We start from the raw sequence: 17,021 nt of genomic DNA on the forward strand, positions 1-17,021 counted from the left end.
ACTATTATAATGATTTCAGCTCAACTTTAGGCCCATCAAATCCCTGCATTATAGGCTTAGAGAAAGAGAATGTGTGTAGGCGTAAGATTTAACTCATGTTTCTGAGGTTTTTATGCTCCTGCTATGGCAACTGTCAGAGATATGGGATATTGGGTCAGACAGGTCTTGGATCCAACTGAATCAGTACAGCAGTTCACATATTAATTTTATATTTCCAGGAAAACAAATTTTCCTGATGGAGAAGTTACTAGATGGTTTTTGATGTCATAGTGAGACTAGTGATAGACTAAGTTTAGGATGTGAGATCTAAGTTATGGTCTGTAATGACAGAGGTCTGGAATTATTGACACATCATTTCTTTCCAACAAAGTGTGGACAACAGTTATTGTCTTTGAAGACTTTAATATCTGCGTTAAGCTCTCTGAAATAACAACCCCCAATTCTTCTTATTTTCATTCCTGGACACCTTTGGGACCTATACTCCGGCTATTAATTTCCTGGGCTTATTGAGGGTCAGATGTGACTCTAGGGAATGTAAGATAATACCCTTTCCTGTTTGATTCCGGTGGCAATAATGAGTTGAATTAAAATTTTCAGTCTTTAGGAAGGAGAGGGATTCCACCAGAAAGCTGTTGGTACCTCCCAGTATTAGAGTATGTTTAGGTAGCACCACCTTAAGTACCCATTGCAGTGATTTAGCAAGATTCTGTATGTACTTCCTAGCCACAGTTTCTGGAATGCTAACATCTGTCCATTTATTTTTCTCTGCAGTTACTGCAGAAAGATTTTATTCCTGTACAAGGTATGATGCAGTTTTCTTCTTGATGTTTCTTTTGTAAAACTGTCTCAATGTGATTAGTAAAAAAAACTTTGCTCTTTCTAAAGCACAAGCTTTAAAACGAAATCTGATTAACAATTTTAAAGTAATTTAATCTTTTTAACTGATACAGTTCTTCTTAAGGAGAAGATTGGCTTAGGAGTTATCTGTTTACTCTTGCAGTAGTGTAAGATGTATTCCTGAGCCTAAATCTAGACACAGTAACAATCACTGTTTTCCTGAATTCAGTACAGAATCCTCAACATTAATGCAGAAATATGAAGATCTTGTTGCTTTTAGCTTTAATCTTTGGCTTCCAGAGGAGTACAAAGAGCATTAACTGCACATCAGGACATTAATTTCCACTTAGTGCACTGACAGTTACCATTTAGTGGACAGAAGTGTACCGCTGCCTCCTCCAGCCATCCCAGTACAGTATGTAAGGGTTTGTTCTTCCTGCCATTGGTTACTTAATATCTCAACATCCTGAACCTCTTCAAGCAAATACTTTTGGTAGCACCTGGAACAGATGCTGTGGTTATAAGACTGGTGATTTTTTCTCATCATGGAGCAGTACCTGGCAACCTCAGACTTGTTGCTAGAGTCGTAGTGTTTTAATACAATGAGATTAAATTTTTCCAGCCTTCGACATTAGAGAAACTTGCATGTTTTCTCATTTTATTATAAATAAATAATTTTATTTTCAAATACCTGCATATATTTCTTTAATATATGTTTTTAAATCTAGGGGATTGTGAAAGAGCATGGTTTGGATGATATCTATATTCTGTCCCTTTTATATGAGATGCAAACAACACTTCTTCAGATTGGTAGTTTGTCTGCTGAGGTCTTTGCAGCCAGTAGGTTAATACTGAAACTTCTGAAGAAGCGAGAGGGAAAATGTTTTACAAAAGTAACTATTTTTCAAAGATATTTCTAACTATTGAAGAGAAGTTTTCATGTATGTAAGAGTTAATATGCATACAGGTAACCCCAGGTATTAAACCATAGCTATGGTATTAAGGAACAGTTTATTCTGAAGTCAAAAATCCTGTGCTATCTCTTCACAGGAATCCTACTTTTCCAACAGGCAGGCGGAGAGATATATACAGTGCAATTCATGGGAAAGAAGCTTCTCCCATGCTGGGCCTTTCCCAGTAGCAAAACCATCCTTGAGTGAAAATTCTTTTATCCTCGAGTAAATCTTCTGCATATAGTTTTTTGGTTCCTACAACATATTAAGAAACATCAACTTTAGTATTTGATTTTTTTTTCTCATTTCGTGTCTAAATCCAGAGGGACCTAACCATGTAAAAGTTCTTCTTCCCTCAAATGTACATGGCAAAACCAAGATTATCATCTGGATTCAGATATAGTAGTGCTGCTCCAATCCCTTTCAGATCAGTTTAATAATGAAAAGATAACTAATTAGTCATTTGGAAAAAACCAACCCTCTGATCCTTGAACTGTATATTCTAGAAAATGATGCAGGTAGAACTACACCAGTGGTTTCTTTTCTTCCCTGTTTTTCATCGTAGAAAATAAATGTTCAAAGTTAATCTGTCTTTAACATTGTACACATTTTATGCAATTTTACAAATGATTGGCATAAGTTAAGTACTGACTGGTAAACTCTGAAAGTAAGATTTATATATGAAAGAAAAAAATACATAGGTTTTTTGAGAATTATCTATCACTTTGCATTGTGGAAGATACAATGATGACCATGATTCAAAAGAGTCAGAATCAAACAATAAAACTAACTGCCAAGGCAAATATTTCTTTTTAAAGAAATATGTAAATATGTTTAAAACCTTTTAGTTGCTCTGTGATCCCGTTTGGTTTACTTAAGTTTTAAGGACATGCTTAGGCACTGTATTTTCTACGCAAAAAAATGCTTTTTTCCATAAATTTTTTATTCTGTATTATTCCTTCGTTAAAGGACTAATGCTGTAACCAACAGTCTTTTGCAGGTGTCCCACTTTTCTTGACTGTGACAAAAGCTGCTGCTTTGGAGGTGTGTTTACAATGAGTACAAATGCAGAGCGAAGGTTCACTAATCTCAGGAAACGTCTAGATCAGCTGGGCTATCGGCAACCACTGGGAGTGGAGAGTTTGCCCTTGGTGGAAAAGCTTTTTAGGTATTCAAAAGGAAATTAATTAAAAAAATAGTAATCATGTAGTAGGTATTGTTGACTTTTGACATATAAGGAAGAATGCTTAGTCTGAAGATCACTTTCTGTCAGTGTTATTTCAGAGCTAACATTAAGTTCCTGTGTATGATGAAGTCAAATGTGTTTGCTTAAGTGATGAGAACATCTTAAGATTTAATTTAATCCAACTTCTATGGTCTAGGAAAATTCAACTTTTCTAACCTCATAAGAGAGCAAAAAATAGTCACTGTTGATATGTGCTTAAAGGACACACTCTTTAACTGGTTGTATAAAAAATAGTCTGTTATCTGATCTGTGACTTCAAACATTCACATCTCTGTTTACTAATATCTCATTTAGAGAACTTTAAATTTGCTATCTCTGCACTTTTTACAGGACAGATAACAGAAGAAAAACAAATTTTCAGATGACATTCTTAATATATCTGCCATTTCATGGCTTCAGTGTGATTATGAACATAGTAATTTCCACACTAATCCAGTTATATTTGGCTATACATGCAAATGTAGCTATTCTGGTTCTGTTGCTCTCTAGCATGTAATACAGATGGAAGAACCATAGGGACATGGGTGTGGAGTAGTCTGCCTTCAACATAAAGTCTTATTCTGGTGTCTAGAAGATAGTTTTACTTTCTCCATGCCTAGCTTTGTTACTATTTTTACAAAAATGTTTATAGTTTATGTACCACTAATCTCTCTTATGGTACTTCTAATCCCCATGTAAGTACCTGTGACCTTCTGTGGTAAGTGGTGCTAGAACTTGTGAAGTGCTTGGGGGAAAAAATCATCTTGCCAAATGTCACTTTATGTAGAAAAGAGAGTATATTGAATTATTGGATCTAAACTCCTGATATGCTTTCTAACTGTCTTTATTTTTTGTATTTGTCCTGCCTTTTCCAATTATTTTTTTTTTTAAACAAATGATTCCTGTCTTTCAGTTTCTCTTACATGAATATTCTGATTCTTTGTTCGAACCCATTTGTTCCCCCTCTTGGAGAAAGGGTTCTGTTTCTCAGGTCATAATAAATGTTTGCATCTGCAGTATAAAGGCTGATAACATTGCTAACACATCTGATGCTCCTTTATTCCAGTGACTTAGTTCATACAACTGAGAGCTTGCGCAGTGCAAAGTTATCTGCTGGAAAAACTGAAAAAGAATACAGCAATTATGATACTATTTTGGAACCTTATAAAACAGAAAATGCCAAACTTACCAGGGAAAATAATGAACTACATTTAGAAATATTAAAACTGAAAGAGCGGTCTGATCGTCATGTTAAAGGTAATATAAAAATTATGATACCTTTTTTAATTCTTCCATGCCAAAATAGAATTGTGGCCAAATCCTTGATCTTCAGATTCATTTATCTCTGCACTTATAACTGAGTGGGAGTGGTCATTGAGTTTGGTGCCTTTAATGAACTAAGGCTTATGCTCAAACATTTCTTTTGCAGTTAAAAAGCTTCTGAGGTCCTGCAAATCATTGTTTGAACCAAACATGAGAATGTTAGAAATTTTAACATATACTTTCATACATTGAATTGATACTTTTTAATTTAAAATTAAATACTCCTGTTAAATGTGTCTTTATTCCACAGTAAGGGTTTATTTGCAAAACATGTAAAAATATATATTTTTGTGTGTAAATATATGCACATATGTATGCGTATTTGACAATTTCATGCTATGGAAAAAGAATATAGGATTTTCTTTATGCTTGTTCTGGTGCAACTAGGAAAAGTAATAGTGAATAAGAGAGATAATACTGCTTTTCTTTCCCTTGAAGACTTGAAAGCCTCCTTAAGGAGGGCTGAACATGGAACTTCTGACTTGAAATTTCTGAATAACCAATATATACATAAAATTAAAATGTTGGAAAAAGAGAACAAAGCCAAGACTGAAAAAATTCAGCAGCTTCAGGAGAAGAATCTGCAAGCAGTGGTGCAAACACCTGGTGAGTGTAAATAATCACAGATATTTTAACATTTCTCTGGGCTTTTTTGGATCTGCAGAACATAATATTTTCTTCCCTAATAAGAGAAGTTATTGCAGTAAAATATCCGGTAGAACAACATTATCTGTTAAAATGTTTGACTCTGAATTCAGTCATTTCTCTGTATGAAGTTTCATTAGGTCATCACTTGTGTTAGGGACAAATTTGAATGCAAACTTAGATTCAGTAGAAGACTATGAAGTTAAAACATGACTGGAAAACACTATTAATTAACAGCTTTTTTTTTTGGTGCTGCACCTAATGTAGTCAGGGGCAGGTTGTTGACACTTGAATATTTTTGACAGGTAATTGGTGTTGTGAAAGTGACTAATTGAGATTTTTGTAGCAAAAATCTAAAAATACCAAGATGCAAAATACATCTACAAATATTCCAACCCTCTGAAAGCTTACAGTATTTAAAGGGTCTTTTGTTAGCTTAAAATGTTCTGGCTGTTACTTTCAACTTAATTTCTTTGTAGGGTTTCCTTTTTTTTAAAATTTTTTCAAGCTGAGTGAAATAGAATTATTTTGTGAAATTTTGAAATTGTCTTTTCTTTCTAAGTCATTGAATTATCTATGTAGTTTTGGCATCTGATAAAAGTTAATAGATTATCAGGTAAAATTAAAATTTCTCTTTATTTTTCCACACCTTTCTGCACTTCATGTCCTCTGTTTCAAAGATGACATGTTACACCTTTGTCTGTCTTCCTGCATACTTGCTCCTTGGTCACCAGTCCTCTGGGATTTTTCTTTACTACATCATCTGTATGTTCTTATTTAATAATTTGTTGAAGAGTAATTGTTTCATCTGGAAATGATACTATGTTTTACTTTTTTTAAAATATAATGTTACCATGCAATGAAAGAACAAAGTCTGCTTGATATGCTTATGATATTCACTGAAATGACAATAGAATAGAAAGAATAAAAACATTACCAAACAATGCAGAGGTCAGTTCAGTCATGAAATAGTTCTTAAATGTGGGAGGAAAAAACATCTTTTATGATGTTTTAGCTTTCTTCATAAGCTAAATCACTAACAGATTCAACAAATTTGAACTGTAAATTATTTAGGGTCTTGAACAGTGGGGAAAATTACTTATACTGAACTTTGTGTGTTTCCTAATTATAAAGGTAAAGTTTAAAACTGATATAAACCTGCAAGAATGGTGTTGTCTAAAATGTATAAATTTTATCAAATTATTACAGAAAGATTAAAATGGTGAAATGTGCGTGTTCAGAAGCAGTACAATAAATAGGAAGAATAAATTTGTATTAAAGAAGATGATTCTCATGCTTTAACTCCAAGTAATAAGCCTTTGGGTGTGGGCTTTCAGGAGGCAGAAAAAGAAGCATTCCCTTCAGGCGTCAGCGCATGCAGATAGACCAGCTTGTCCCCCCATCAGGCGTTAGTGCCTACCCAGTTCCTCAGCCAGAGGACCCTTATATTGCAGACCTTCTTCAAGTGGCTGATAATCGGTACTGTAAAGAACTTTTTTGTTTTGAAGTATAGGTGTACCTTTGATTCTCACTGTCTTGCTCTTTTTAATTGATGATAAATCAGTCTTCCCCAAGTTGAGTCTGTGTTGCTCAGGACATGAACTGGTAGATTATTTCCCTGTCTTTATCTTGACCCATGAGCTTTTTCACCTTTTCTCTCCTGTCCTGTTGAGGAATGGAAGTGAGAGAGTTGGGTGGGGGTCTGGCAACCAGACAGGGTCATGCTGCTACAATATCTCAAACAACAGACCTTGCATTCGTATTTTGTATGAACAAAACTATTTCTTTGTGAAATGTTTGAGTTCAGGAGCAAAGAGAAAATTCTTATATTGAATTGTGTACATACAATTCTTCCATGAATTCACATAAACAATATATTGCTACATTTCAGAATTCATGAACTTCAGTCAGAAGTAACAGAGCTACAAGAAAAACTGGAGATATCTGAATGTGGAATGAAAAATTATAGCAAACAAGTACGTTTATATCATCATTATTTTTGTTGTTGATATTAGTATCAGTACTATTATCTGGCTGTAGAAAGCATGGCAATGGCCTTCATGTTTTAAAAACCTTGTTGGGAAGGCACTGTAGGGCTTGTAAAATACAATTATTCTAACTTGCCCATGTTGAGCTGTTTCTCTCCTCCACTTTTGAAGACAGCAGCAATGATAAAATACTTGCTGATATATTTTGTGTATTAAAATTACATTAAATAAGCTAAACTTGACAATCACAGATAGAAGTTTTGTATGTTTTTTTTAGTGCATAAGTGTTAACTTCTCCAAAATAGTAATTTGACCTACAGATATCTTCGAATGGTTTTTTTCACTGCTTGGACTGAATATATTTTTAAAATTTTTAATAGTTAATTTATGAACAGCAGATTTAACAATATTTTAATTGGAGTGGATTGATAAGATGTGTACAATCTTAAAGTGATGGAACTGCAAAAAATGTACATATGTTATGTCTTTCAATATCTGGGGATTTGTGGACACCATGCCCTTTTTTTTCCTTCACATCTTGGTTTTCCCATTCTAGTATTTCTTTTTTTCAGTGACTGGAATAGTCACTAAGGTAGCTTATTTAAAAGATTTTTCCCTAAATTTAAGGGCTAGTCTCAGACATTTATATTGTAACATTCATTAACTTCACTTTAAATGGAAATTGTTTGGATTTCTTCAAGAAAAAAATCTAGTGGAATTCGTTTCAGCTTTTCCCTACTAATTCTGTTTGATTAATTTGTTTTTCTTTCAAAGCAATCACTTTTTTTCAGAAAAATCCAGAATTAAAATATATATGTCTATATATAAGGTAGAAATCACATTTTTAGGTGCATATCTTTTTACTGAATGTTACATATGTGTTTATTTAAACAAAGGGTCTATTAAGTGGTATATAAGATAGCATAGAATATTTTTTTCCTCCTCAAAGGTTGAGCTAAGAGACAAAGAAATTGAGCGCCTTTTGCTGGCTCTGGATGGTGGCCGTTCTCATGAGGTTCTCTCTCTGGAATCAAGAACTAAAAGTAATGAGAAGCTTATTGCCCACTTAAATTTGCAGGTAATGGATTTATTACACTTGTTTAGTCAAAACTAAAAATATTAGCAATTTAAACAAACCCACAAAACTTCTAACTCTTCAAATAAAATCACTATAGATGTTAAATCAATTAATTTAATTTGCCTTTCTTTTTAGGTGACAGTGTTTCTTGTCTAAGAAAATTTAATTTCTTGATTTAAAAGTCTGTCAGAAAGGTTTTGGTAAAGAATTCTATTAACTCACATGTGTACTTTGTATGTTAATCTGAAAGTATTCAGCAAATTTCTGTATGATACCCTGTTTTCACCGAATTTGGAAATATTTGTATTTATTTATTAATGTACATGCCATTTATGTTTTAGGAACTAACAATGGTATATGTGCTTATGATAAGGAGTAATCCTGTAGATATTCTCATCAGAGAGTGGGAAATCTTCCTCACTGAATTCAAATGGTTCTCGCCTTTATTCCAGCAAAGACTTGTAAGGAAATGATAAGCTTAGGCTAAAGATGTTTGTGCCTACTGTGCATATTATCATGCATTCAATATCGGTCTCAGAATGAGAATTGAGAAAATAGAAGGTGAGCTGGGGTACAAATCAAGTAAAGCCCATCTCTGGATTTATACCATCAATTCTCTGCTTTTTCCAGCTGAGTTAGATGTTTCGTATACTGATTGTGCATGATGTACAGTGGTGTGGGAGCCACGTTGGACAATTTATTATCTCACGTTCAGTGCTGCAAAAATACAAAATGAGCTGTGTCTTGGAAGCAGTACAGCTGTGTTCAGTGATCCTGAATTAGTAAGTCATGATGAACACAAATTGATTGTACAAAGAGTGAACCCAGAGCTGCATGAGGCTGGTTTTGGACCATCAAGACTATTCTCTCAGGCTCAGTCCCAATATAACACCTTTATTCTCTGACAAAAAATGTATGAATATCTTCATATAGCAGTATTCAAGACTGTGAGAGAACTCAGATTTTCTTCTGTGCCTACAACCTTTGAGGAAGGTTGTGTGGAGGTAGAAGTGGAGAATCTCTGTTATCTTGAATCTTTAAAGACACTCAAGGCTCCCATTTCCTGGGTAGTGTAACTTACAGTGTATATTTGTTATTTCTACTCTTCACTTTGCTCTCAGGGAATGATATACTGGGAAAAACAATGTCTGTAGAGCAGAATTTCTGAGGCTGTGTTTAAGGTGCTGAAATATGTTAGGGGCAAGATAGGTTTTAGAAATCTGGTCTATAAGGCTTCATTTTGATGAAGGAGTAACAGTGAGACTAAACCTATCAAATAATACCACAGATGTGGAGAGAAGAATGTGTTGTCGTATCTTGTAACATTTAGCAAACTGATTACACTGGGTCTACCATCCTGATGCCCAAGAATGGTTTCTATACAGATCTCTGCTCTTCAATATTTTGCTTTTAGAGTAAACCTCAGGTTCAGGAAATTAGATAAAGAAAGATGTAGTAATACATTCCTTCACCTTGCACCTTCGTAAAATAATTTCTTTTTCATGTTGATAAACATTAAGTTTTAAAAATAGAAAATACTGGCATTTTTAGCAGGATATCACTTTTTTCCCGTGGATATAGAGATACTATATTTCAGAAGATTGGGATGAACTTTTGCTACCTAGTTTAACAATGCATATTAATATTTTAATGAAAAATGTCTTTCAGGTTGAGTATCTTCAGCAAAGAAACAAAGAACTTGAAAATCGCATTCAAGACCTCTTGGACACGAAACAAAATGTGACTAGTGAGGTAGTGCATTTAAGCAATAAAAATGAAGAACTGTGTCAAGAACTGAATGAAATAGATCACTTGGCACAGCAGTTGGAAAGACACAAGGAAATTGTGCTCGAGACTGCAGATAAGGAAATAGGAGAAGCAAAGGTAACCACTAACGTGTCACAGAGTGAAGGATCTGCTCAACTTTATTTAGCTTTATGTCTTCTACTTGCAAGGAATGACCTATTGGCATGTGAAAGGAAGAGTAAAAGATATTTTTTCCCAGTTTACTTAATATTATACAGAATTTCTCACTAAAGGATGATTAACTACAACTCTTTTGTCTCTTTACTGTACTAGGTGAGATGAGTTTAGTTGAGTGGCAATCTGTCTTTCTTCTAATAGCTTAGTATGAAATAAAATCCTGAGATACTTAAAAGTATTGATAGGTAATACATATTTGCAACAGCAATGTGTATGTTTGGAGGGGTTTTTCTTTATGAGTCGTCATGCAGCGATTCATTTAATTGTTGTGCTCCAAAAGAGCAATGTGTGTTTATACCACAAATTTTTTGTGCTTTCAGTTCATAGGAACTTCACTACTTTATTTCAGAGAGCTAATTATACTTTATTTCTTACCAAAGTCATCTTCTTTCTTTTTTTTTTTGTAACAAAGGAATTGTTGTCATTTTGAATATGTAACTCTTAACATATAGGTTAATTTTGGTTGATAGAAAGAAATTGAAAGAAAACACAGTGAAATACAGGATCTTCAAGAAACAATAACAAAGCTTAAATCAGTAAGTAAAAATATTTTCAGTTCTTGTTTGTAGCATTTCTATCACAGTGTCATCCATGTGAGTCATTTATTGTAAAAAATATCAATTTAACAATCAACAAGAGAACATTTGTAGTAGCCCAAAACTATTTTGTAAAAAATTACTAATTAAGAAATGAAAAAGCTAAAGACGCTGCATCATTTTGTTGGAAAAATAAACTGAAAGAAATCTCAACCTGTGAATAATTATGGAAGCAACTCAGAAGCAAAACATAGTGGCCCAGATAAAAAAACATTGGAATTATCAACTCTTTGAAGACCAAACTCTTTCCATATAGCATATACCTAGTTTTGTATTAGCTGAGTACAGTGTTTTAGTGTATCTAGTGAACTTGCAAATACAAAAATACTTACTTTTCAGGGCATCACATTGTAGGAAAGATATGCCAAATAGCATTTGATTAGCTGCAGGGTTGGATTGACTGAGATGCTGTATTGTAATGTACTTTAATATCAACAGTGTTACCAAATGCCATTAAAAATTATTTATTACTTTAGTTATTACTTTTTTTTCGCATGTTTGTATCCCACTATCCTACTGGTTGGTTTCTTGAATTAAACAAGTGTTAATCTCCCTTGTTTTGTTGCTCATTGCAAACTGTGTCAAAAGTAATGTTTACTTTGATGTAATAAAAACCAGTATAAAAACGATGATCTGTAACAAATGTTAAAGCATAAAATATCCAAGTTAAACAGAAGTAAACAGTGTTATATATTAAAAGTTCAACAAATTGTTTAATTTTTTTTTTCAAATGTCTTTATTGGCACTTCTAATTTTTATAATAATACTTGTCACTTCAGGAGTTGTGCTCATGTCGTAGGGAGAACGAGAGACTGAATGAAGAACTCTTTGGAAAAACAGGTGATAAAGACAATCTTGAGGTGGTGTTAAATCAGCTTCAACAAGAGAAGCAAAGGCTGACAGAAAAAACAGAGAACTTAGAAATAAAAGGTAAATCATCAAATGTAAATTCTTGCAAATTATTATCCTGTAAATTTTGAAATAGAATACTTTCCTAGTTAAGATACAGTTAATAATACTGAAAGACTTTTGATATATGTAAATTAAAAGAAAGCTGTAGGTCTTCAGTCATAACCGAAGTGAAAACTTTTGTCATGGAGAGATATTTTCATTCTCTATGTGAGAACTGAAAGTTGAGCTTTTTACTGTGATCCCACATTATATTAATTCTATGGCAGTTTCATACATGTCATTTTCAAAATTGTTTTTATACTCTGTCATTGAGTGAGTGGATTCAGACTGTGTTTCTTGAGAGCTTTATCCAGTTGGATCTTGAAAACCTCCAGGTGTGGAGATTCTCCATCATCTCTAAGCAACTCATTCCAGTGTGTGTCTATTCTCAGAGTGAAATATTTTTCCCTGTATTGTTTGTAATTGCTTGTAGCAATTAATCTTCATTGTTTCTTGTTTACTTACTATGCACCTCTGTGAAGAAACTGGCTCTATGTTGTGTATAATTCCCTCTTGGTACTGTCAGTCTGCTCTTAGGTCTCTGGCTCATCTCCAAGCTGAACAAGCTCAGTTCCCTCAGCTGTTCCCTGCAGGGCAAGTGTTCTGCTCCCTGACCAGCTTGGAGGGCTTCCCTTGGACTTAAGTTTATCAACATCTGTCTTGTACTAGGAAGGACAAACCTGAACACGGTATTTTAAGTGCAGTCTAATGAGTGCTAATTAAAGGGGAATAGTCACATCCCTCAGTCTGTCTCTGTTGATACAGCCCAAGGTGCTGTGAGGCCTCTATTGGTCTTATGCTACTCACTCATGTTTAATCTGATATTAACCAGTAGATGTAGTACTCCTACATCTTTTTCGGCAGGATTGCTTCAACAGTTGCTGGGAGTTAGTCCATCCCAAATGCAAGTGTCTTTGAGGAAATTAATGACTGTCCTATACACTTGTTTTTTTGTTTTGTTTCTTTTGCAGAACGAGAACTTGTCCTAGAAATAGAAAGAATGAGAGTAGAATATGGTATAGCCCTAGGAGACAAATCTCCATCTCGTCTAGATGCATTTGTGAAGACTTTAGAAGATGACAGAGATTATTATAAGCGAGAATTAGAATATCTTCAGAAAATGATAAGACGAAGGCCTAGCCCAAGCCGCAGGACTCCAGAGAAGGTAAAGTTCCTGCTGTCTGGACAAGCTGAAAAAATAATGGAAATACTGTAGAAACATTTAAGAAACCATCAAATATATTTTCAAATTCAGTGATGGGAAATGACTGTAGTAATTTTCTAAATTACATTCTTAATGCAAAAAACCAACTGAGAGAAACTCCAATGAACTTGCATTTTATTTTCCTAGTCACATTTTACAGCAACATATTGATTAAGTATTAATCATTTTGTTTGAAATAAATAGAATTAGATAATAACCAGAAAGAGGTTAAAGTCTTACTTTTCACTGCTTTACTCTTTCTTCTTAACAGTTAGTTCTTATTGTTTAAATGATACCACCAATGCCAGGCTTTTCCTTGCAATGAAAATTTATTTTGTATGTATTTTTTATGTATTACTATTAGCATGAGTTCTTTTTGGTCTTAATTATCCATATATTTTAATTAGCTTATTTTAACATAAATTTATTGGTCACTTTGCAGGGCGAAGAGCTTAAATTGATCACCAGAGAAAGAGATGAGCTACGGTCCATGTTAGACAGATTTGAAAAACACATGATAGAAATTCAGTCCAATGTCAGATTATTGACTGCAGAAAGAAATAGATTAAATGTTCTTTATGAGCAGGTAAGAAGAGATTGTTTGTAATTTACAGTGAAATAACCAATTAGCTTTTGTTGTACTGTGGCTTGTTTAAAATGAAAAACCTTTATAATAGACCTTGAGTATAGACCTACTAGAATGCAATAAAAGCTAATAAAATATATACCTGTTTTTATTATTTGTTAATAAAATTATGTATTCCACTTAGTTTATTAACTTGAAAGCCATTATAATGACATAATAAGTTATTGTACTGGCATTCTGAAATCAGAAAGATAAAGAAAAAGTCAATAGAATGCATGAGAAAGTTGTGTAAAGATAAGAGAACAGAGCCAAGTTAGTCTATGTTTGGAACAGTAGAAGAATGATGGTTATGTAGTCAGCATAAATTGTCACTCCACTGAGTGATTTAGGGAATACATTTTAGTTATCTAGAGAAAAATAAGACTGTGATAGAACTTCTGTTGTAATAACAGCATTGAAAGTTTCTTTTGTTAGTGTGTACACTATATTGCAGTCCATGGATGCTAACAAACAATAATCTTTTTAAGTCTCAAAGTGAGTTGAACAGGATGAGAAGAGAAGCAAAGCATAGTTTAGTTTCTCAAAGTCACGTGGAAGAAGAAAGAGACATTGCACTGACTGACTTTAGAAGACTAATGGCAGAAAAAGAAAGCCTCAGAGAAAAATTAAAGGTGAGCTTTTATAGCTTCACTGCTTACAATGAGGTGGCATATAGGGAAGGCTTATACAATAGTGCTGTGTTTGTATTTGGCTGTCTGTCAGTTCCCCTTTTCAATAACTTTTGATTTCACACTTGCTTGAGAGAGCTCACTGAATTGTATCAAATTTCCCTTGTAAACATAGTTTCTTGTTGGGGAAAGGAGGAGAGGAACTCCTTAAAGTATTTGAGGGCAAGCATGACATCACCTTGTGTAAAAAATCTAGATATGAAGTGCCAGTCACAGAATATTTTTGTGGGTATACACTGCTTTGAAGATGCTTGTGTGTCACTGTTGTGGAAGAAATCATGCACTTGACTCACAAGAGAGAAACAACAATATATTTGATGCATATAGGGCAATATATTGTTAGCTTTGTAATCTGTCCTATATTTTGTAATTAATGATAATTTAATAATTTAAAACATCTTAGGGCATTAAGCTATACATACATGCACCCTGTAGCTCAATAAACTCTACAGCAAATCACAAATATTAATTTAGTTGGATCCAAATATAAATATACTATTTAAAAAAATCTAAACCAACAACCAAAACCAAACTCAGTGATGTTATATTAAACTGCAGTGGTGTATTTTCAGCTAATGTTCTGTAGTTTTACAGAGAGAGCTTTGCATTTGGTCATTCATCAAAGAATGTAAAGCAATGTTTTCTTAAACATGAAGCTTAAATTTCTATGATTAAATCTAAAAATGTCTACCTTGTTACACGTAATTCTGTATTTCTATCTCAGATTCAGCAAGAAACAGCAAACCTTGAAAAATCAAAGATGCAGCATGATATTTCAGAACTGGAGAATAACATTCAAGGAGTAAGTGTCTTTTTAGGAAGTAAGCTTTTATTATTTCTAAAATAGGATAGACTGTTCCAGCAATTAATTTTATTAACTGTTTTCAACTTAAATTTATTTAAAAACCAAGATGTGATAGCTTTCTTCAAAAATAACGTTTGGTTATTTATTTTAAATTGCAGCTTGAGATGGAAAAGTGTGAACTAAAGTCTACAGTCTCCATTCTGAAAGAAAGAACAAACTATTTGGAAAATGAATTAAAATTGAAGTCCAGTAAACTTGCCCAGACTTCTGATGATTCTTCTCAATTTAAAGCTGAGATTTGCTCACTTCAGTAAGTCTGATACAAAATGTGGTGATCTTTCAGAGATGCTAAAGTAATTTTGTTTATTCTATGACTCTATAACAGTTGAGTTCCTGGGAAAGACCATAAAATATTTTTAAAATCACTTATACTGTTTGTGTCTTATGGAAAAGTAGGTGTGAGTCAGGAAAGTGCTGTGGTGGCTTTTCACAGCAAGCTCCCCCTGGACTTATTTGATGACCAGATATACCTATAACTTTTATGGCAGGTTGTGAATGAAAATTTTCTCCTTCTTCTAGAATAGTTTCCTGTAATAATCATGTTCTCTGTTTATGAATGTAGCAGAACAGAACATTTCTAAAAGACTTTCCAAATGCTGTTTGTTGAAAGGAAGACAGATGCCTTTACAAACTGCAGCAGTAGAGCCAGATTGTGCCAGTTTTACAAAGTTGTCAGTAATAGTGAAAATTTTATGCCCAGCAGCAGGCATTGATATTCCACAACTGAGTGGTTCATGGACCATCATTCTGTAATGGCATTTTACATGAGCTGTTTTTCTTGTATTGCTCTCTTTCATATGCTAATGCTATCACATGCATACCACAGTTTTGAGAGCTGACATCTTGTGATCCATAGACACAGTCTGTGGGGATTTAACCAACTTGCTCAGAACTGGAGGGTCAAGTGTACCTATGTATTTTTAAGGTCTGTTTAAACGTGCAGGATCATTGCTGTGCTCTTTTAAAGTTGTTTTAGAAAAGAACTCCCATCAGCTGTCTAAATGTCATAGAACAAGGAAAAGGCTTAGAGAAAGTACAAACAGAGTACTGAAACTCTGGGCAGAAATTTGAAAATACAGGTAGAAGTGAGAGGCTTTGATGTAAGAGATCACTACAGGATAGATAATGCTGTAGATGACATCTTTTGAATGTTTTACAAGGGAAAACAGGGTCTGTGTCTTATTCTCCCTTCCCCACCTGAACAGTACTATGCTGCAATGTACAGTAGTGGGGGAATAACTGTGAAGAACCGAAGCTGAGAAGCAGGAAGTTCATTTAATGCTCCCGATTGCACAAAGAGGGCTCTTGGTAAAACAATTAGTATATTTGTTGGTAAAATTGTGACAACATTAATAAAAATGAAATATCTTGTAAGGTTCCTTATAATTTCAGTGGAAGCATTGATATTATGAAAAGAAGGATAGAAGGGCTACAGTCATTTCAGCATTTGGTTCTACTTTGTGCATGGTGGCAATTTGTTAGAACTGTGTTTTTCCTCCTCCACCTGCTTTTTTTTTTTTCCTCTCCAAAGTTTCACTCTGAACTCAGTGAGAGCAGTCTTTATCTGCAAATATGCTAATATTCTGGAGTGGTGGGGTTTTCTTAATAATGAAAAGCTTCTGTAGCTTTTGTAGGATTCCAGTTGGGAGGGATTTTTATTTCCTGACTTGTTTCATAAAGAATCCATTTAATTGCTTTCGAGTTTCGTTTTGCTTTTTTTTCCCTAAGTCTCTCTGATATTTCTTTCCAAGAAAATCAACTATGTAGGTAGATGTTTCATGTATCTTTCAGGCTTTGTATTTCTTAAAAGTAGGATCAAAACTATATTTGTCAATTTGGTTGCTTTTTAAAATGTTGTGTCACTGATAATCACTGCTATGAGCTACATATCAAAATCTTTATAAAGCAACAGTCGAAAGACACAAGTAAAGAGGCACATGATCAAGAGTAACAGAAATCAGAGGAAGTGAGTGTTTCGGGTTGTTGTGGTGGTCCCACTGAGGTTCCATTGCTCCATTTTGTAATGGTGTTGAGGTGGACTTGCAGCAGGGCTCTAGAG

The 17,021-nt window shown here is 33.9% G+C and overlaps 1 protein-coding gene across 2 annotated transcripts in view; it reads left to right on the forward strand.

Moving 5' to 3' along the window:
* The first annotated feature begins 2,795 nt into the window (after positions 1–2,795).
* CEP135 (centrosomal protein 135) overlaps positions 2,796–17,021 on the forward strand; it is a 30,350-nt gene continuing 16,124 nt past the window's right edge. For both annotated transcript variants that reach the window (XM_018069379.2, XM_018069386.2), the window contains exons 1-14: positions 2,796–2,958; positions 4,082–4,272; positions 4,777–4,944; positions 6,321–6,462; positions 6,875–6,959; positions 7,921–8,049; positions 9,718–9,933; positions 10,503–10,568; positions 11,408–11,558; positions 12,551–12,744; positions 13,226–13,369; positions 13,897–14,040; positions 14,822–14,899; positions 15,061–15,212. In XM_018069379.2, coding sequence (XP_017924868.2) covers positions 2,846–2,958; positions 4,082–4,272; positions 4,777–4,944; positions 6,321–6,462; positions 6,875–6,959; positions 7,921–8,049; positions 9,718–9,933; positions 10,503–10,568; positions 11,408–11,558; positions 12,551–12,744; positions 13,226–13,369; positions 13,897–14,040; positions 14,822–14,899; positions 15,061–15,212 — 1,973 coding nt within the window. In that variant the 5' untranslated portion in view covers positions 2,796–2,845. The remainder of the gene's footprint in view (positions 2,959–4,081; positions 4,273–4,776; positions 4,945–6,320; positions 6,463–6,874; positions 6,960–7,920; positions 8,050–9,717; positions 9,934–10,502; positions 10,569–11,407; positions 11,559–12,550; positions 12,745–13,225; positions 13,370–13,896; positions 14,041–14,821; positions 14,900–15,060; positions 15,213–17,021) is intronic.

Source organism: Manacus vitellinus, unplaced genomic scaffold (assembly GCF_001715985.3).
Source record: "Manacus vitellinus isolate BGI_N305 unplaced genomic scaffold, ASM171598v3 scaffold_0_pilon, whole genome shotgun sequence".
Classification (NCBI taxonomy): domain Eukaryota; kingdom Metazoa; phylum Chordata; class Aves; order Passeriformes; family Pipridae; genus Manacus; species Manacus vitellinus.